The sequence below is a fragment of the Centropristis striata genome, chromosome 5 (genome assembly GCF_030273125.1).
Source record: "Centropristis striata isolate RG_2023a ecotype Rhode Island chromosome 5, C.striata_1.0, whole genome shotgun sequence".
Taxonomy (NCBI): domain Eukaryota; kingdom Metazoa; phylum Chordata; class Actinopteri; order Perciformes; family Serranidae; genus Centropristis; species Centropristis striata.
In genome coordinates this window covers 3,847,768-3,869,889 of record NC_081521.1, presented here as the reverse complement: position 1 = coordinate 3,869,889, position 22,122 = coordinate 3,847,768, and the positions used below count along the sequence as shown (strand labels likewise).

The window sequence follows — 22,122 nt, the reverse complement described above, 5'->3', positions numbered from 1 at the left end:
TTTGTAATTTTTGTGCCTTCTTTTGGTCATTTTGTGTCTTTTTTTGGTCATTTTGACCCCTACCTCCATGCGGGCCCCCAGGTAACTTGACTGTGAGACCCCTGGTTTCTAGCGCCTCCCTCCCTCCCTCCCTCCTCCTGTCCAGCTGCCATGTGAGCAGGAAAGCAGCGAGGTAGACATTTGTTCAGCTCTGGCTCTCATCATCTGGCCCAATGTAGGTCACCTCCTCCAGCCCGTCCCTCTGAGAACACAGCCCCCCCTGTCCCCCTGTCTGCATGCCTCTCATTGCTAACTTTTGATATTAATGAAAGACGAGGATAAACAACACCACAGGACATTCTGGACTCCTACTGTAGGCGACAGATGGCGCTGTTGGTCCCATGAGCTCATCCGGCCCCTTAATTACCCGCCGTCCAGAACCCTGAATCTCCCACCCTGAACTACCCATGATGCAATCTTTGAAGGGTCAGTTCACACAAATCACAAACAAACATATTTTTCTCACTTACCCTTCGTGTTATCTAGCCATGTAGCGAATGTCATATTTGGCAAGCCGTTTTTTTGTTTTAATGATCTAAGCTGTTAGATATCACTTTGTGGTGTTGCTGTGAATAGTTTTTTACTGGAACTTCTTTCCTCTGTACTTCCAAAGAAAACAGTCTGTGGATTACATTGAGTGACACGGTAAACCTGTTTTTGGAGAAAGATGGTATTGCGGCTGTGTCTAATGTGATTTTTTCAATTATGTGAGCACTAAAAACAAAATAATCAATTCTCCTCCTTTGTACTGGGAGGCAGAAAAAAGACAAATGAGACAGAACTGAAGCAAGTAAAACCAAAACTTCCTGCAGGGTTTTAGTCCTTTTAACCCTTTGATGCACAGTTTTTATGTTCTATATCTTTGCAATAAATTATTTTCATCATTCAGTATTCCAGGTTTTCCTCAATTAGTTTGTTTTTTGATCATCATACATCCTAAGTTTATGTTTTCCTTTATTCATTTTTAATAAAATCTATTTTTTTCTGTAACTACTCTTCTAATGCACAACATGGGGGGGAAAATGACCCATACCCATTTTTTAGCTAAGTAGCTTGTTGAGCTAACTAATTCGCTAACTTCTTGGCTAAGTATTAGCTAAGTAGCTTGCTAAGCTAACTACTTAGCTAACTTCTTGGCTAAGTATTAGCTAAGTAGCTTGCTAAGCTAACTACTTAGCTAACTTCTTGGCTTAGTATTATCTAAGTAGCTTGCTTAGCTAACTACTTAGCTAACTTCTTGGCTAAGTAGTTAGCTTAGCAAGCTACTTAGCCAAGTAGTAGTAGCTATATAATAATACAAAAACGTTTTTTCTTCATAAAGTATGAGAGGCAAAATGGAAATAATGATCTGTTGTTATCAAAAACAAGATATTTAAAGAATACTTGGAATATTCAATTATAAAATAAGTTGATATCAAAAGATAGAGCACAGAAACTCACTGCAAGCATTAAATATCATGGGGAATGAATCTGGGTCATTTTTGACCCATGTTGTGCATCAAAGGTTTAAAAAAGGACTAAAAACTTCCTTTTTTAGTAAAACCTTTGATTCCTCCTGTCCAGATGGTTTTTTAGCTTGTATGTATGTATATATGTATACTTTTTCTTCTGCTTTTAGCTGTTTTATCCTTTTTAACCCTTTTTAGCACTTTGAGATTTCCTTTAATGTAAAGTGCATTACAAATAAAATGTATTATCATATTATATTATTATTATTATTAGTTGAGGTAGAGTGAACTTGAATTTTTCTGTAGAAACGGCGAACTGAGCATTAAAAGGCAAAATTAGGATCCTGTATTTTTGACCATGTAAATTACATAGTTATTCCCCCATTAAACAGGTTTAAAGGGGACACTGTATGCAAATTTTCAGGTGCATGGCTTTAGGTTTAAATTACAGCATGTTTTCACATGATTTAAAGTTAGAAACACATTATTTCATTCTATATGTCTGAACCTGTATTCACACTCTGTACCTGAACCTGTCTCATTAAACCCCTTCAAAAAAAAGCGTAAGATTTTAATATATTCTCCAAAATCACTTCATTTATATGTATGAAAATAAACCATTTGGAATAACTAGATCCTGTTAAAAACATAAAATTCTGCTCTTCATCGATGCTGTGAAGCCATGATTGATTCTGCTGTTTTCACAGAGGACAGGAGAGGTTGTAAGTAGATGTTGAAAAAATGCAAATAGTTCAATATGTATAGCATGTGGAGACACAAGTCCTGGCACTTGCAGGACTTATATTTTGCAGTGAAATACAAGGCATATACATTCATTGCTTTTAAAAAAATAATTTTGGAACAAAGACAGCACACTGCAAAAAAAGGTGTGTCTAAAAACCAGATAAAAACACTAAATCTGAGGGAAATGATCTTGCTGCATGGACAGATAATTTACCTTGACAAGATTTCTTAAATTAAGATTATTAAATCTAGAAATAAGCATGTTGTACGCTTAAAATAAGAAATTAACTCATAAAACAAGATAAATTAAAGCTGCAAGCAGTGATGAACTGGCCCGAGCAGAGTGACCTGATGATTATTTGTTGTATTTCCCTCAGATTTAGTGTTTTTATCTTGTTTTTAGACACCCCTTTTTTGCAGTGTAGGACTGTTTTGAAAGTAAAAAAAGAACAAAAAAACATACTTTTAAAATCTTATATTATGAGGGTCTTGGGTTCAAAATGTTGATTCTGAAAGTTAAAACATAATTTTTAAAATCAGATTTCATATTTTTTGTGTCCATGATGTTGACATCCTAATTTAAGAAATCTTGTCAAGTGAAATTCTGAAAAATCTGTCCATGCAGCAAGATTATTTCCCCTAGATTTACTGTTTTTATCTTGTTTTTAGACACACCTTTTTTGCAGTGTAGCAGAAAAATTGCACATAAAGTTTTGCTGTGATGCTGCAAATTGAGATCACACAGTTCAGTTTGCATAAAAAAGTAAACTAAAACTAAAAAAAAACAACTCTTGTTTGAGTGTGTGTTCTTTGTGTTGTTACAGTTTTCGGTAACGTTAAGGTCTTTAATAACCATTAATTAACAAGTAATAAGGCATTGTTCTCGCTTTAGATCCGGTAGTTGCAAAAAGCATAGTTAACTTATAATAGATGAGCAATAAAAGTATATTTTAATATCAATAAGCAAACAAAATAAGATTAATAAAGGAATGGCAAAGACATAATGGGTGGGTCATGGGTGTTTGTAATGCCATTATTAACACTTATATAAGCTTATAAACACACAATAATGTTAATAAGCATCTTGTAAGACTTACAAGGGCCTTATTACTTGTTAATTAATGGTTATTACAAGGACCTTAATATAAAGCGTTACCTAGTTTTCTGTAAAATTAGGTTACAAAATTTGACCTTTTTTGCAGTGCAGGTTTTTAAACTTGGATAACGGATTGTTCCTGTAAGTTTACACCTTAGTGGAGCAGCAGTGTTGCAACAGATTATTCTACTAAGTGCATCACCTGCTGCACCTATCTGGTATTTGGGTCACCTCGAACAGGAACTCGCCACTGCAGCCTTGTTTCACTCTCCCCCCACCATCACACAGCAGCGGCTAGGCTACACGCTAGGCTAATGGATGCAGAGTTTCAATCAGCTGTTTAGCACTAAGTTATTCCCACTCGGGAGGTGAAATCCAGCGGTGAGGGCTGAGACGGGGGGCCGGCAGACGTGAGCTCTGCCTCCTATCATTTGCTACAGAAAGCACAGCAGTGTGCCCAAGTCAATATCGTTACTGCAGCCGGTGCTGTCAGTGTCAATAAACAACAACGTGCATAATACATGCTGTCAGGGAAATAGCTGTTGGAGTGACTCTGAAACTGACACATCAGTCAGCGGAGTGAGGTCAAAGCTGCTGTGATGGTAAAGCAGACAACTGTGTGTGTGTGTGTGTGTGTGTGTGTGTGTGTGTGTGTGCAGTAGGGAATGCATTTGATGGATAGAGTCCTCAAAAAGATAGAAGGACAAGAATGTGTGTGTGTGTGTGTGCGTGCGTGTGTGTGTGTGTGTGTGTGTGTGTGTGTGTGTTCCTGTACGTCCTACATATAGAGGACCGGAACACGTTTTAACCAACAGAGTAAGGACAGTTTTGTGAAGTGAGGACATTTCGGCCGGTAATTACATTAATGACGTGTCCTCAAGAAGATAGAAGTACAATGATACGTGTTTGTGTCTTCTTGTACATAGTACATGGTGAGGACCATGGCTTTAACCAGCAAACTGAGGACATTTTTTCTTTAAAGGCCTGTTTGAGGGTTGAGACTTGATTTTAAGGTTCAGGTTATAATCAGGTTTAGATTAGGTGGTTAGGGGTGTGTGTGTGTGTGTGTGTTCTTTGTACTTCCAACATAGTGAGGACCGGAACACGCTTTTCACCAACAGAGTGAGGAAATTTTTGTGAAGTGAGGACATTTCGGCCGGTCTTCACATTACATTAAATTAATGACGTGTCCTCAAGAAGACAGAAGTACAAGGATGCGTGTTTGTGTCTTCTTGTACATTGTTCATAGTGAGGACCATGGCTTTAATCAGCAAACTGAGGACATTTTTTCTTTAAGAGACTTAATTTTAAGGTTCAGTTTATAATCAGGTTTAGATTAGGTGGTTAGGGGTGTGTGTGTGTGTGTGTGTGTGTGTGTGTGTTCTTGTACTTCCAACATAGTGAGGACCGGGACACGATTTTAGCCAACAGAGTGAGGACATTTCTGTGAAGTGAGGACATTTCGGCCGGTCCTCACATTGCATTACATTACATTAATGACGTGTCCTCAAAAAGATAGAAGTACAAGGATGCGTGTTTGTGTCTTCTCGTACATAGTACATAATGAGGACCATGGCTTTAACCAACAAACTGAGGACATTTTTTCTTTCAAGACCTGTTTGAGGGTTAAGACTTGATCTTAAGGTTCAGGTTATAATCAGGTTTAGGTTCAGGTGGTTAGGGTTAGACATTCAGTTGTGATGGTTAAGGTTAGGGGTCAGGAATGCATTTGATGAATACAGAGTCCTCACAAAGATAGAAGACAAGTGTGTGTGTGTGTGTGTGTGTGTATCTATCTGTATTTACCTAACATTGTCGTGTTTTTGGATGTAGATCTTGTGGAACATCATATCTTCCTTCTTGGCATTGATATCAGCCTTCATCTCCATGGCAACGTGCCTTGGCAGCACTGACAGCAGTAGGCGCTCCTGAGAGAGAGAGAGAGAGAGGGAGAGAGAGAGAGAGAGAGAGAGAGAGAGAGAGAGAGAGAGAGAGAGAGGGAGAGAGAGAGAGAGAGAGAGAGAGAGAGAGAGAGAGAGAGAGAGGGAGAGAGAGAGAGAGAGAGAGAGAGTGAGAGAGCCCATTCATTTTCATCACTTTCTACTGTTAAGAATGCTCAGTGAGTCACCGTGCCTCGTTGGCATCTGCGTGGGAACGTGTTAGTCAAACAGAGAGGAGTGGAGATACATGTTGTTATACTTCAGAGCATATTGTTGACCTCAAAAACGCAGACAAAAAAATTAGACTGGAGAGCGGAGACACCCATTTGTTGCTCTTTTGCATTTGTGTGTTCTGGCTTCCTGGAGGATGCAGCCACGACTCACTGCCTCACTTATTTGCTTCAACATGCATGTGTGTGTGTGTGTGTGTGTGTGTGTGTGTGTGTGCAGTGTAACAAAGTACATTTACTCAGTACTTCAAAATTGTACGTATTTCCAGTTTATGTAACTTTAAAATTAGACTCCACTACATTTAGCTGACAGCTTTAGTTACTTTTTTAGTTACATTTAAAGACATTAGACACTTTTTTTTTAAGTAAAACCTCATAACAGTATATTAAATAGTTAGTTAAACACGGCCAACATTTACAAGATTAAAATGCTACTTGCATAAATGCATCACTACAAATAATCTAATAATATATATCAGGGGTGGGCAACTGGAGGCCTGGGGGCCGCATACGGCCTGCACCCTCACTTGAAGTGGCCCTCAGTACAACGACATGCATTTGAGCATGAAATCTTAAAAGTGCAGTGTAAAAATGCACAATATTACTTCTTGCAATTAATGTTGGTCTGCTGTTCTTGCACTGATAAAAAATACAAACTGTATTGTGTGTAGGACTAACTAAAACTAACTAAAATTATAGTGAAAATGTCCTTCGTTTTCGTCTTTGTCAACTTTTTTCATACATAATGAAGATGGATCAGACAAAGGAAATAAAGGCAAAATTTACTGTGACCTCTTTTAATCTCCCACCCAACAAATACCCCATTACAAAAAACTAAAACTAATAAATATAAAATAAAATTAGCAAACTCACTCTAAAAACTAATTAAAACTAACTGAATTTGAAAACAAAAATTCACAACAAAATTAAAACTAGAACTAATGAAAAATCCAAAACTATTATAACCTTGCAAGGAGATTCACTTTCCCAATGAGGGTCCTCACAAAGATAAAAGTACAAGAATGTGTGTGTGTGTGTGTGTGTGTGTGTGTACCTGCTGCTGGTTCTCCCTCTGCAGGTGCAGTCTGGCCTGGATGTATCCTCTGGTCTCCTGGAAGGCTTGTCTCTGGGAGACCTCAGCAGGGTAGTGGGTACAGATCCCGATCATGTTAGTGCACAGGAAGATCAGCACGTTGGCACTGATCTGGAGACACACACACACACACACACACACACACACACACACACACACACACACAGACAAATGAAATGCATGCACATGTCACATCTGAGGAACACAGTGAACTCAGGCTGACCTGGGTGAGGTCAATAAAACCAAATTGATAACACTCGATGTCATAGGATTTATTGCGAGGAAACATTCCTCAGACGTCTGAGGAGCCATTAGATGGATCTGGTCAGAGATGATGAGCATGGCGGCCTCATGGTTACATTCTCCTGCCGTCATGTGAAGCCCTGAGGGCTCAGTGTGATGCTGCTGCTGGACACGTGATCTCTGTCACTCTATGGTTTTCTGTTTGCTGAAAGTTTATATCATCTTTGATATTGTGCATATGGAATCTATTCAAAAAATGTATCCAGCATGTAAAAAAAACAACTGAAAAACAGATGACATGAGCCTGCAAGCAGCTTTTTCTTGTAAAAAAAAAATGCAGCAATAAAAAGTATAGTGTGACTGAGACAATTTTGCATGATTGCACAACTTTACACTGCAAAAAACTTAAGCTTACCAAGTATTTTCTTCTTATATCTAGTAATAGTATCTTAATTATATTGCTTTGAGTATAATTGATCTGCCGACCATAGCTTTATGTGCTTATTTAATTATCTTATTGTTTAAAGACTTGTTTTGTGGATTGACATTGTGAGCTTTTTCATGCTTTTCAAGCTATTCAACTGTTGAATATGTTGAGTTTTTACCTAAAATATTGGCTCCAATTGAGAGTTTTAGTTGCATGTAGTTTGAATGCTATATTAAAATAATTTTCTATCACCAAACCCTGCTCGTTTCAAGTATTTCTGGCTTATTTTAATGTTACTACAGTCGGGCCACAATTGCTCAAAATAAGTATATTTCGATTTATTTCAAGACATCATTGGTTTTTCCGGTTACTAGATTTTTTTTTTTTTAACTTATTTAAAGAATTTTTACAAAGAAAAAATGACTTACTGCACTGTCAGATTTTACTTGTTTCAAGCATGTTTTTGCTTAACCCTCTGGAGTCCACGAAAGCGTTTTGGCTTTTCAAGAAGTTTCCATGTCCAATTTAATGCATCAATCCTTTTTTAGTGTATTAACATGATTTTACTTTTTTTGCAGAGATTTTTCTAATTTAGCTTTGTGCATTTAGCATTTGTAATGCAATCTTTTGTGTTTACTGTTTTTTTTTCTTTCGTTCTTTAATAATTTCTTTGTGTTTTTATCTGTTTTTTTTATTTGTGTGTTTTTTATCTGTTTTTTGTAATTTCTTTGTGTTTTTTTATGTGTTTTTTGTCATTTTTGTGTGTGTTTTGTATTTTTACTATGTTTTTGGTGTCTTTTGAGTGTGTTTGTATGTGTTTTTTTTATAATATTGTGTGTTTTATGTGTGTTTTTTGTATTTTTTTTGTGTTCAAAATGCAAAAAATAATCAGGTCATATAGGTGAGGTTGTGCTGAAAACAATGATAGCAACACGTCATGGTAAAGATGTTTAAGTGGTTCATATACAGGCAGAATGAAAAGGAGTCAAAAACCGACAAAATAGCCCCAAACTCCAAAAGGGTTAAGTCATGTGAATGCTTCGACTCATAAGGATTAATTCTAGTTATTTAAGTCTTATTTTTTGTCAGTTGGTTTCTACAGTGTAGGTGTTAGTCAGAAACAGCAGCAGCCATTAACTTTCTCTTGTGTACTCAGTGCAGCGAGGTATGCTGCTGAACAATGAGCTGCTAAGAATGCAGACGCTGTAAAACAGTATTATCTGTGGCTTGAGTAAATGGAGTTTAGATACAGTGTACAGTTAGCTTTGCAGGGTCATCGACCGTGAAAACATTCCTCTGCGCCGATGCAGCCGCGTCCTGCTAGTCCTGCTGGTCCCCGTGTGTCCCTGTGTGTCCCTGTGTGTGTCTGTGTGTCTCTGTGTGTGTCTGTGTGTGTCTGTGTGTGTCTGTGTGTTTCTGTGTGTGTCTGTGTGTTTGTGGATGCGTGTGGTAAGACTCTAAGTCTGTTAGTGATTTCTCTTCTCACTAGTCCACGGCCAAGACTGAACATCAGAAAAGGAGCCTTGAGCTCTGGACTTCCCCTCCGCTCACACACACACACACACACACACACACACACAACACACATATTCTTGTACTTCTATCTTTGTGAGGACCCTCATTGGAACAGTAAATTCCCTTGCAAGGTTATAATAGTTTTGGATTTTTCATTAGTTTACTTTTTTTTTTACGTTTTAATTGGGTTGTGAATTTTTTGTTTTCAAATTCAGTTAGTTTAACTTAGCTTTTAGAGTGAGTTTGTTAGTTTTTGTTTAGTTTTTATTAGTTGTAGTTTTTTGTAATGGGGTATTTGTTGGGTGGGAGATTAAAAGAGGTCACAGTAAATTTTGCCTTTATTTCCTTTGTCTGATCCATCTTCATTATGTATGAAAAAAGTTGACAAAGACGGAAAGGAAGGACATTTTCACTATAATTTTAGTTAGTTTTATAACCACAAAATACAGTTTCAGTTAGTTATCCTATACAATTTTAGTTTGTAGTTTTCGTTATTTAGTTTTGTTTTCATTAACTATAATAGCCTTGTTCCCTGACCCCTTACCATAAGGTAACCATGGTTACCTTTATATCAACCTGCTTGTAACCTTTAACCCTTAAACAAAGTCTGAAAAAAAAAAAAAAAAAAAGCCTTTAAAGAAGTGAGCACCGGCCGAAATGTCCTCACTTTGCAAAAATGTCCTCACTCTGTTGGTTAAAAACGTGTCCCGGTCCTCACTATGTAGGAAGTACAAGAATATATACACACACACACACACACACACACACTCACATCCTTGTACTTCTATCTTTGTGGGGACCCTCATTGGAATAGTGAATTCCCTAGCCCCTAACCCTAACACTTAACCTAACCATCACCATCACAACTAAATGCTAAAATTAACCTTAACACTAAAACAAAGTCTCAACTCTCAAACAAGCCTTTAAAGGCCGAAAGGTCCTCACTTCCCCAAAATGTCCTCACTCTGTTGGTTAAATACATGTCCTGGTCCTCACTATGTAGGAAGTACAAGAATACCTACACACATATCCTTGTGCTTCTATCTTTGTGGGGACCCTCATTGGAATAATGAATTCCCTAGCCCCTTAACATAACCTTCACCACAGCAACTAAATGCCCAACCCTAATCCTAAAATAAACCTAAAATTAACTTTAACCCTAAAACAAAGTCTGAACTCTCAAACATGCTGAAATGTCCTCACTCTGTTGGTTTAAATACGTGTTCCGGTCCTCACTATGTAGGAAGTACAAGAATACACACACACACACACACACACACACACACACACACACACACACACACATCCTTGTACTTCTAACTTTGTGAGGACCCTCATTGGAATACTGAACAAGCCTTTAAAGGCCAAAATGTCCTCACTGTGTTGGTTAAATACATGTCCCGGTCCTCACTATGTAGGAAGTACAAGAATACACAGACACACACACACACACACACACACACACACACATCCTCTCCAGGCTCAGAAACACACTCCAGCCTGGGAAAGTCACTTGACCCCTGACCAGAGCACAGAGTGCTTCCTCTGAAGATGATATCATCAATAATGAGAAAAAGACATGCGAGCAAAGCAACACACACACACACACACACACACACACACACACACACACACATAAAAGCCGAGTTTCAATCAGTCTTAATAACAACATTATGACTGAACTGGAGGACATCAGACATCTCATCACCAGTACCAGCATTTCAGAGCGCTGGCTGGTATGTGGCCAAACCAGTGTGTGTTTTTGTGCGTGTTTTAAGCTGTGTTTATGAGAAAGAGGAGACAGAGAGCTGCAGATACTGGATGACTATCAGTACATGTGCATACACCACATATTTGCATAATTTCTCTTTGTCCTTTTAACCTCATAACAATTCAGTGGCCCAGCTGAGTTTCAACCACCTCATGATATCTGGTTGTGAATCAGGATTAATAACGCTCCAGCGTAAACAGAAAAACTGACAAAACCATTTTCAAAAGGGGTCCCTTGACCTCTGACCTTAAGATTTCTGAATAAAAATGGGATTCATAGATATTATGATAATCTCAAGCAGTTTATTTCATGCAGTAAAAATGTGTTATTTTCACTAGGGGTTGGCAATATGGCCCTAAAAGACACAAAATAACAAAAAAAAGACACAAAATGACAAAAAAAAGACACAAAATGACAAAAAAGGACACAAAATGACAAAAAAAAGACACAAAATAACAAAAAAAGACACAAAATTACAAAAAAAAGACACAAAATTACAAAAAAAAGACACAAAATTACAAAAAAAAAGACACTAGATTACAAGATTATCACGATATAGCAGGGTATTTTTGTGATAACGATATTCTTGATGATATTACTAAATACTGAAAAATACATAGAAAATATGATTTTTTCCTCTGTATAAATGAATAAAACTCTTGACTCTTGAGTATTAGCAAATAATAAAAAAATAACCATCTAGGGGGTCCGAGGGCCCCACCAGGAAATGTTGTACATTTTGTACAATGCATCAATTTTGTCGACCTAAAACAATTTTGCACATTAACCCATTTAAGGCGGGAAAGCATTACTGCATTTCTACCATTAAAACCGGGGGCGCTGTTGCATTTTTCTACCGCTAAAGCCAGAAAGCGGATATGTCGTTTTGTAGTATTTGTAGGGTTTTTTTCACCTATTTTCGGTCTCTTGGCCAATGAAATGCATCAGAATACATGTGTCGCAATGCAACATGGGACTTTTCCAGAACTTTAAAATCATCACAAAAAAAAGACAGAATGACCAAAAAAAGACACAAAATGACCAAAAGAAGACACAAAATGACCAAAAAAAGACACAAAATGACTTTAAAAAGACACAAAATGACCAAAAAAGACATAAAATGACTAAAAAAAGACACAAAATGACAAAAAAAATACACAAAATGACTAAAAAAAGACACAAAATGACAAAAAACAACAATAAAAAGACACAAAAAGATACAAAATGACTAAAAAAGGACACAAAATGACTAAAAATGACTAAAAGCTATAGCGGAGGGAGCTCAGATATAACAGCTATAAGCTCTCAAATACTTTTTGAATTTCATTTCTATCTGCTACAGAGGCTGAAAAATCTATTATTTAGTAGGAAGAGTTGACACTTCTGTTGAATTTCCAGAAAAACTTCAGGTTTTAGGGGGTTATTTTAAAATCACCCAGAGGTTTTGCAGGCATTTTTTCCAGGTGTTTTAGGCCCTTAATGGGTTAATTAAAACTAAAGAAGACTAAAACAAAGTTGTGGCGTGATGTCAGCTCCAGATAGAAGGTTTACACTGTAAACACAAGAACTCTTGCATTTGTTATCACAACAACACAGAGACAATCTAACAAGCTGCAGCTGAAACACAACACCATGACCACAGGACAGAGGCACGCAAATTCACTGTTTACTCCATGAGAGAGTCGTTGGAGGCTTCCTATTCCACCTGAAAACTAATGGACAAACCAGATTAGAAGCTCAGCAGTAAGCACAAACACACACACACACACACACACACCGATGGTTCACAGGTGCAGAAGCAAACATGCTTGTGATGTATAGCAGGGATGGGCAACTTAAATGCTGCAGGGGGCCACAATTTATCATGTTCACTACCACAGGGCCACATATAGGAGCATGCACTTCACCAGATATGATGAAACTGCAATTTTAAATATGTTTACAGTGCATTAACTTAACATATTTCATGCTCAAATGCATGTATAACAGTATAAATAGGAATACAAAAGGTTTGAAGCAAATAAAAAATAACCACTTACTGTGATTTTTTTTTCTTTTTGGGTCATTTTGTGTCTTTTTTGTGTCTTTTTGGGTCATTTTGTGTCTGTTGTTGTGTCTTTTTTAGTTATTTTGTGTCTTCTTTGGTCATTTTGTGTCTCTTTAAGTCATTTTGTGTCTTTTTTAGTCGTTTTGTGTTTCAATTTTAAATATGTTTACAGTGCAGTAACTTAACATATTTCATGCTCAAATGCATGTAGAACAGTATAAATAGGAATACAAAAGGTTCGAAGCAAATTAAAAATAACCACTTACTCTGATTTCTTTTCTTTTTGTGTCATTTTGTGTCTTTTTTTGGTCATTTTGTGTCTTTTTTAGTCCTTTTGTGTCTTTTTGTGTCATTTTGTGTCTGATGTTGTGTCTTTTTTAGTTATTTTGTCTTTTTTAGTCATTTTGTGTCTTTTTTGTCATTTTGTGTCTTTTTTGTGTCTTTTTGTGTCATTTTGTGTCTGCTGTGTCTTTTTTTAGTTATTTTTTGTCTTTTTTTAGTCAGTTTGAGTCATTTTATGTCTGTTGTGTCTTTTTTAAGTCATTTTGTGTCTGTTGTGTCTTTTTTAGTTATGTTGTGTCTTTTTTGTGTCTATTTGTGTCATTTTATGTCTGTTGTGTCTTTTTTAGTCATTTTGTGTCTTTTTTAGTCATTTTGTGTTTCCATTTTAAATATGTTTACAGTGCAGCAACTTAACATATTTCATGCTCAAATGCATGTATAACAGTATAAATAGGAATACAAAAGGTTTGAAGCAAATAAAAAATAACCACTTACTGTGATTTCTTTTTTTTTCAGTGCAAGAACAGCAGACCAACATTATTTGCAAGAAGTAATTTTGTGCATTTTTAAACTGCACTTTTAAGATTTCATGCTCAAATGCATGTAGTTATACTGAGGGCCACTTCAAGTGACGGTGCAGGCCGTATGTGGCCCCCGGGCCTCCAGTTGCCCACCCGTGTATTGGGTAAGAACCAATCCCTGATGTAGCTGATGCAGCCACAGAGCAACAACATTATTCAAAAACTAACAACAGCATCCAAAATATATCCCCAGTTTTTATTTCTGAGGGGTAGAGATGCAGCCAGGTTCAAGAAGAACTTTTTCCTGAATCCTTGATGCAGGATGACAGAGAATGGTTGATGCCAACTGTCAGTAAACTTTCAAAGTTTCACATCAAAGCGTTGAAGATGTGTGAGTGTGAGTCCTCAGGTTATTGAAGATCAGGTGTGAGAATCTCTACTCTGGTTCTTTACATCAGTGGTTCTCAACGCTTGCAGGTAAAAACGACAAAATATTTTATTGGAAGTGCCTTTTGTTTAGAACAGGAGTCTCAAACTCAAATTACCTGCTGGAGGCGGTAACAAAATGACCAAAAAAAGACACAAAATTACTTTAAAAAAAGACACAAAATGACAGAAAAAAACTAAATTACTTAAAAAAAAGACACAAAATTACCAAAAAAGACAAAACATGACTTAAAAAAGACAAAATGACTAAAAAAGATACACAATGACCAAAAAGACACAAAAGACACAAAAGACACAAAATGACCAAGAAAAGACACAAAATGACAAAAAAATGACAAAAAAATGACTAAAAAGAAGACCCAAAAATGACACAAAAAGACACAAAATAACTAAAAAAGACACAACAACAGACACAAAAAGAGACCAAAAAGACACAAGAAGACACAAAATTCCCCAAAAAGACACAAAATGACCAAAAAAGACACATAATTACCAAAAAAGACACAACATGACTAAAAAAAGACACAAAAATGACCAAAAGTTACACAAAAAGACACAAAATAACTAAAAAAGACACAACAACAGACACAAAAACACACAAAATTTAAAAAAAAGACACAAAATGACTGAAAAAACCCTAAATTACCAAAAAAGACACAAAATTATTATGAAAAGACATCTCCCTGTCTGAAATTATGTAATTTAACATTCATTTTGTGCATTTATATTTTTCCAAAATGATTTGGCGACCCCCAGAAATCATCTTGCGACCCAAATTGGGGCCGGGACCCCAAGGTTGAAAATGGCTGCTTTACAGGACCGGCTGAGCAACAGTGCAACATGGAATTAGTGCCGCATCGTGGCTCAATTAGCCCTTTGTGTCCATAAATCATTGAGAGGCTCACTGATAAGCCTGTATTGTAATGTCAGAGACCACCAATGGCGACCCGACACTGCGGTCTTAAAGGGCCCCGATATAACCTGATGGTAGTAATCCCTAACAGATGGCTGTGGATGGAGTGAGCCAGATAACTTAGTGGTTTGTCTGTCTGAGATACAGGGACACCTGCAGTTCCCAGGACCATTCCTCTCAGCAATAAATTCCATTTACATCCAGCCAATTCCACTTCCCATGTGAGCGAACTCAAATAGATATCAAATTGATTTGGATAGTTTGGCAGCAAATACTGCCCTAAAAAAACCTAACTGCAGTAGCCTGCTGCCCCGCGACCTGGCCCCGGATAAGTGGAAGAAAATGGATGAATGGATGGATGGATGGACTGAGTTTTAATTAAAAATTAACTCCTTTTTGTGTCAAGTTTAATTTAATGTTATTTAATGTGTTAAAGTTCTTATTTATTATTGTCGTTTTAATTATTTTTTTTGTATGTGCTTGTTTCTGTCTTGTATGCTTCCCAGGTGTCCCCCAGGGCTCTATTCTTGGCCCATTGCTCTTTTCTGTTTATATGCTTCCATTGGGCCAAATCATCAGTAAACACAATGTGCAATATCACTGTTATGCTGATGACATACACATTTATCTTCCACTACAAAACTAGTGAAAAAGGGAAGCTTTAATAAACTTTTATCCTGCTTAACTGATATAAAAACCTGGATGGCACAAAATCTCTTACTGCTGAACGAAGATTTATTTTTTTTGGATGTGCTTGTTTCTGTCTTGTATGCTTGTTTTACTTGCTGTTCAGCACTTTGTAACCTTTTGTTTTGAAAAGTGCTCTATGAATAAAGTTTATTATTATTATTATTATTATTAATATTAGTATTATTAGTATTATAATTATTAGTATTATTATACATGTAGAAATAAGTGTCATATCACTGACCTACCTATAACCCATTTGGCTGGCCAGTTAAAACATGTTAAAAAACTTTAAAGCAGTTTTTTCTCAGTTTTACCTTTTGTGTTGTTACTACAGTTAGACTTTGTAGGGCAGCTTAGGTTTCAGGATTTTGTGTATTTCCGCTGAACATAAAAACATACAACAGTGCCGTGATGATGAATATGCATTGATGTGCAAATGTGATGACAAAGCAGCAGCAGCAGCATCTATTCAAACCTCGCAAAAGCCCCAAAATATTAGCAGGTGCAGGTTTATTAGAGCTGAACAACAACTGATGGTTGCTGCATCTTGAATGATAGCTCAATATAACAGGCTGATTGCTGTGAATAGGTGAAACTAAAGTGTGGGGAAACATGACGAACAACGCTGGTGTTAATGCCAAGTTGTGCTTAGTCACCACACGGTCTGCAGATTAGAGGCAGGAGCATTCACAGAGGCTTTGGAATAAATCTTGTGTGCGCGCTATGCATGTGTTTGTGTGTGTGAGAGAAAAAGAGAGAGACTTTCTGGACTGGCAGCTCTTTGATCCTGAAGCTTGTTGTGTCTGTTGCTGCACTTATATCACCCAGGCCTGCAAATCCAGCACAGACATCCCTCTCCAAACAGTAACGTGGTGTAAAGAGAGCGGGAAAAGCTCCTCTTCATTAGCACACTGTCACTCTCTTCATAAGCACTAGGGTGATTCTCATGAACATGGTGCAGCTCATAACAAAACTCCAAGAACATTGAATACATATTTTCTTTGACCCATCATAACATATACAATCTAAAGTCACTCTATGATCTAATTTTTTAAATTTAAGGTATTTTCTGACATTTTTAGAGACACTGTGAGCAAAATTCATTACCAGAAAAAACAACAAAAGTTTTTTTTTCTCTTTGGCAACCACTTAAATATGCTCAAAGGCGAAGCCCCGACCACTACTGTTATACTGTGGATTTTTTTTTCTTCCTCTTCAGGACACAATTTCGTCCCGCTACTAGTCCTACAACTTGAAGAGTTGCAGGACAAATTATATATCAAAACGTGCGGTTTGATCGGGATCGGTGTGTTATTACTTTTCTCTACAGAATACGAAGTGCTGCCCAAAATTTTGCATTGAAATGAATGGGACAGCGGAAAAAAAATGAGCGAGAAAGAACAATAATTGTAGATTTTTAAACGTCTACTTCTCCGGCATAATTTCACCTAGAGACTCCATTTAAACTTTAAACAGTAGACACAAGTCTTGTGTATTGGTGTATTAATCCACGTTTCGATAGGTCATATAGTTTTTTATCAATCCCTGTTCAATGACCATGATCATTTTTGGAGAAATTCTGAGATTATAATGGGTGTGTATTGCACGGAATGTTCGTGTCACAGTGTGTGACATCATCGCCAGAGTGTAGAGGGAGAGAAAAAATTGTCAAAAAATAAATTTGAAAACTGCGCTCCAGGCCGCAAATTCCACTCTACAGAAATAATTTATACATAGAAACGTAGGAAAATCAGTCTTCTCCCTCACAATCCTCTGGTAAAGCTGTCAGAGTTATAGTTTGGGCGTAGGACGCACAGATGCACCACCAACACGCACCAACAGCCTCATTGGCTCCCATATTTAAAATGCAGGAAGATTTCAGAAAAAGGGAGATGTAACAGTTTTTTTAGATTGCTCTAACAAAGCTATTTTTTCATTTTTCTTACAATAATAACATATGTAGACGTTCAGGAAGAACTCAGGACGCTCAAAGTGAAGTCGGATCAATGATAGGTATTATGGTTTTGCCAAAAATGCTTTCTGTTCGAGGCCAGAAATTTCACTCTGTCTACCTCTGGCTGCTGTCACTGTGTCGGAACATTCAGGTGTCAGTTAATTCTGTTGATTGCTCTGTTTGCCTTTGATCTTTGCTCTGATTACAGTTACAGATGCACCCACACTCTAATGCACATAAGCGCACACACTCCTCCAGATACACGTTTCAAACAAACACACACACACACACACACGCGCACACACATTTTGAGGTTAAAGGTCATAGGTTGCTGTATAAATAAATACTTGAAAAGGAATGCTTGTTGTAGGTGTGCTCCTTGTATATAATATAGTATCATAACATTACTAGTATTAATTGTTTGAAATCTCTGAAGAATCTCATCATAGTGTACACACACCGGCAGTAGCCCCCATGGCCCTTTCAGAATTTCCCCTGAGGAAATTTTCTAGTTGTGTTGTTAATGTCTCTGTGTGTAATGCTGCTACACTGTCATTTCCCAGCTTGGGATGAATACAATCCATCCATCCATCCATCCATCCATCTATCTATCTATCTATCTATCTATCTATCTATCTATCTATCTATCTATCTATCTATCTATCTATCTATCTATCTATCTATCTATCTATCTATCTATCTATCTATCTATCTATCTATCTATCTACAGTATCTATCTACAGTATCTATCTACAGTATCTATCTATCTATCTATCTATCTATCTATCTATCTATCTATCTATCTATCTATCTATCTATCTGTCTATCTACAGTATCTATCAACAGTATCTATCTACAGTATCTATCTATCTATCTATCTATCTATTACATTTTTGAACAAATATGTATTCATTTTTATAAAGTTTATTAAATATTTATTGTATATAAGTGTGGGGGAAACCATGACATTTTATCTGGACGCATTACAGTAATGAATTTGTGAATCAAAAATATGTTTAAAATATAGAAAATATCATTTTAACACAAAACAATGAATTGTGCCTCATTATGGCTCTAAAAGTGAAGTATATGTAGTTTAATAAAGTATGTCCTTATAATCTCCACAGACAGAACTTCATGAGAATCAGCCACTAACACTAACTAATGTCTCCGTCCTGACCATTCTTCTCTCCAGACTTCTGGCTCTCAAAGACGAGCCTCGCTCCACATTTACTTAAGCAGGAACCGTCTCGGCGGTGAAGTTAAAAAGGAGTCCAAACATTGGCTTATAAGGCGCGGCTCCCTGCAAGGTGCTTTATAAAGTAATGCAGACGGATAACATGTTAAAGAACGAATGAAGGAAGGGGATGGAAAAGATTTGGACTTGGCAAACACACAGAAAATCCACTCCGTCTTTAATAATATCCCACTGGACAATTCCCTCACGCACAGGCCCAGAGGAATGTGCACAAATCAGAGTTTCACACCGAGGTCCATTCATTCAGGGACAAAACTAAAAACTATTATGAAAAGAATGGCACATAATACATAATTACCAAAAAAGACACAAAATGACTAAAAAAAAGACATAAAATGAGCAAAAAAATACACATAATTACCAAAAAAAGACACAAAATGACCAAAAAAATACACATAATTACCAAAAAGACACAAAATTACTAAAAAAAGAGACAAAAGTATTTAAAAAAGACACAAAATGACAAAAAAGACACAAAATTACTAAAAAAAGACACAAAATGACAAAAAAATATACATAATTACCAAAAAGACACAACATTACTAAAAAAAGAGGCAAAATTATTTAAAAAAAGACACAAAATGACCAAAAAAAAAGACACAAACTTACAAAAAAAAAGACACAAAATGACCAAAAAAGGACACAAAATTACTAAAAAAGACACAAAATTATTTTAAAAAGACACAAAATTATGAAAAAAAAGAATTATTAAAAGACAGGGACAAAACGTAAAACTATTATGTTGCATTGATCATCGTGTTTCTGTAACATTTCGGCCTGCAGTGTTTGTGAGCAGAGCAGAGGTGGTCACATGTTCACAAATGTTTAACTAGCATTAACCCTGTGGAGTCTCCAAAAGCTCCAAATAATCCAGACTTGTTGACTCCATCCAGACTAGAAAAAAAAGCAGCGTGGAGCCCTACTGTAAATTTACCTCTAAAGTTCTGGCTGTAAACTCCATGAGGCCAGTTTCAGTTTGATGATGATATACCAAGTAAAACTGGAGACAAGCTCAAATAGATTTAGTATCAAATGATAGAACTGGATGGAACCCTCTTATATGTTAGATTTGACACCTTTGTTCACATTTCAAACTAAAGATCAAGATGGCGGCGCGAGTACAACGCGAGGCTCAGTGTCTCTCCAGATTCTGCAAATCAGTAGTATTCTGTCTTTTTGTTTCAAGTCTGTTCACTCAGAACAGTATTGCACATATCACCTATAGCCAACAAGAGCTCCTGGACATTCGTGCTCATAATGTGCACACTTTTTTCGGCGATCTTCGGCTCATACCGGAGGTCGCCAAATCATCGGAGGCTACCAACCCAGATTCGCCGACCGGAAGCGCTCGCAGGCGGCGTCGAGACCGTAAACAAAGGCGGGGGAAGAGAGGAGGGCTAAGGGCTAAGCTAAGTCTAACTCCTCATCGGCTGTCACTACCCAGCATTTTCCTCGCCAATGTCCGGTCTCTGTCAAACAAGATGGATGAGCTGCGGCTGCGGATCATCTCCCACAACTGGATTAAGGACTGTAACATCATGATCTTCACCGAGACATGGCTCAACAGTGGCGTCCCCGATAGCGCGATTGAGCTATCGGGGCGCTGCGTACTCCGGGCGGACAGAACAGCTGATGACTCCGGCAAGACCAAAGGTGGGGGACTGTGCATTTATGTAAACAAAGCTTGGTGCACGGACACTGCTACTATTGAGAGTCATTGCTCTGCTAACCTAGAGTTTCTCATGGCTAAGTGTAGACCCTTCTATCTACCCAGAGAGTTTACATCCACTGTTGTGACTGCAGCCTACATCCCCCCAGATGCTAATGCCAAACATGCCATGAAAGAACTGCATGCTGCCATTAGCAAACAACAAACTCTGCATCCTGAGGCAGCCTTTATTGTTGCTGGTGATTTCAATCACACCAGCCTGAAGACTGTACTCCCCAAATTCCACCAGCACGTCTCCTGCCCCACCAGAGGAGACAAAACCCTGGACCATGTCTACACCAACATGGCTGAGGCTTACAAAGCCACCCCCCTCCCCCACCTCGGACAATCTGATCACCTCTCTTTGTTTCTTCTTCCCAAATACACTCCACTCATCAAACGTGTGAAGCCCGCTGTAAAGACTGTTAAAGTGTGGCCAGAGGGAGCAGACTCGACACTTCAGCAGCGTTTCCAGAAAACGGACTGGAGTGTTTTTGCCGCTCAGGCCACCCTGGACTCACACACGGACATTAACATCTATGCTTCTTCTGTTCTGGACTTTATAAGCACCAACATAGACAGTGTCACCACCCAAAAACTAATAACAACATTCCCCAACCAGAAGCCATGGATGAACCGGGAGGTCCGCCTCCTGCTGAAGGCACGTGACACTGCTTTTAGATCTGGTGATGATCAGGCCTACAGCGCATCCAGAGCCAACTTGAAGAGGGGCATTAAGAAGGCCAAGCACAGCTACAAGCTACGGATCGAGGAGCACTTCACCAATTCCGACCCCCGGCGCATGTGGCAAGGCATCCAGGCCATTACGGACTACAAAACCACCAACACCACCCCACAAACAGACGGTGTCTCCCTGTCAGATGAACTTAACAACTTCTATGCTCGTTTTGACAGGGAGAACAAGGAGGCAGCCATCAAGGCTGTGCTCCCTGCAGACCACCAACCACTCACACTCTCCCCCGCTGATGTGTGTGCTGCACTGAGCAGGACCAATGCACGTAAGGCTGCTGGCCCAGATGGCATCCCCGGACGTGTGCTCAGGGCCTGTGCTGGACAGCTGACCGACGTCCTGACCAACATCTTCAACCTGTCCCTGGCCCAAGCAGTCGTCCCCACGTGCTTCAAGACCACATCCATCGTGCCTGTGCCGAAACACTCAGCTGCTACTAACCACAACGACTTCCGCCCCGTTGCACTAACCCCCACCATCACAAAGTGCTTCGAGAGACTGATCCTGGCTCACCTCAAAACCAGCCTACCACCCACCCTGGACCCTTTCCAGTTCGCCTACCGCCAGAATAGGAGTACTGATGACGCCGTCTCCATTGCACTTCACTCCGCCCTCTCCCACCTGGACAATAAAAACACCTATGTGAGAATGCTGTTCATTGACTTTAGTTCAGCATTCAACACCATCATCCCCTCCAGTCTCATCACCAAGCTGTGCAACCTCGGCATTAGCTCCTCTCTCTGCAACTGGATTCTGGACTTTCTGACCAACAGACCTCAGTCTGTCAGGTTAGACAACCACACCTCCTCCACACTCACCCTGAACACTGGTGTCCCACAGGGCTGTGTGCTCAGCCCTCTCCTCTACTCCCTCTTCACCCACGACTGTAAACCAGTGCATGGCACCAACATCATCACCAAGTTCGCAGATGACACAACTGTGATCGGTCTCATCACCAACAACGATGAGACAGTCTACAGAGAAGAGGTCCAGCACCTGGCGACC

At 38.4% G+C, this 22,122-nt stretch overlaps 1 protein-coding gene across 3 annotated transcripts in view; it reads right to left on the bottom strand.

Moving 5' to 3' along the window:
- Positions 1 to 22,122, bottom strand: part of LOC131971445 (adenylate cyclase type 6-like) — a 92,115-nt gene that overhangs the window by 32,629 nt on the left and 37,364 nt on the right. For all 3 annotated transcript variants that reach the window (XM_059332900.1, XM_059332901.1, XM_059332899.1), the window contains exons 4-5: positions 6,552 to 6,701; positions 5,134 to 5,255 (exon numbers count right to left, since the gene is read on the bottom strand). In XM_059332900.1, coding sequence (XP_059188883.1) covers positions 5,134 to 5,255; positions 6,552 to 6,701 — 272 coding nt within the window. The remainder of the gene's footprint in view (positions 1 to 5,133; positions 5,256 to 6,551; positions 6,702 to 22,122) is intronic.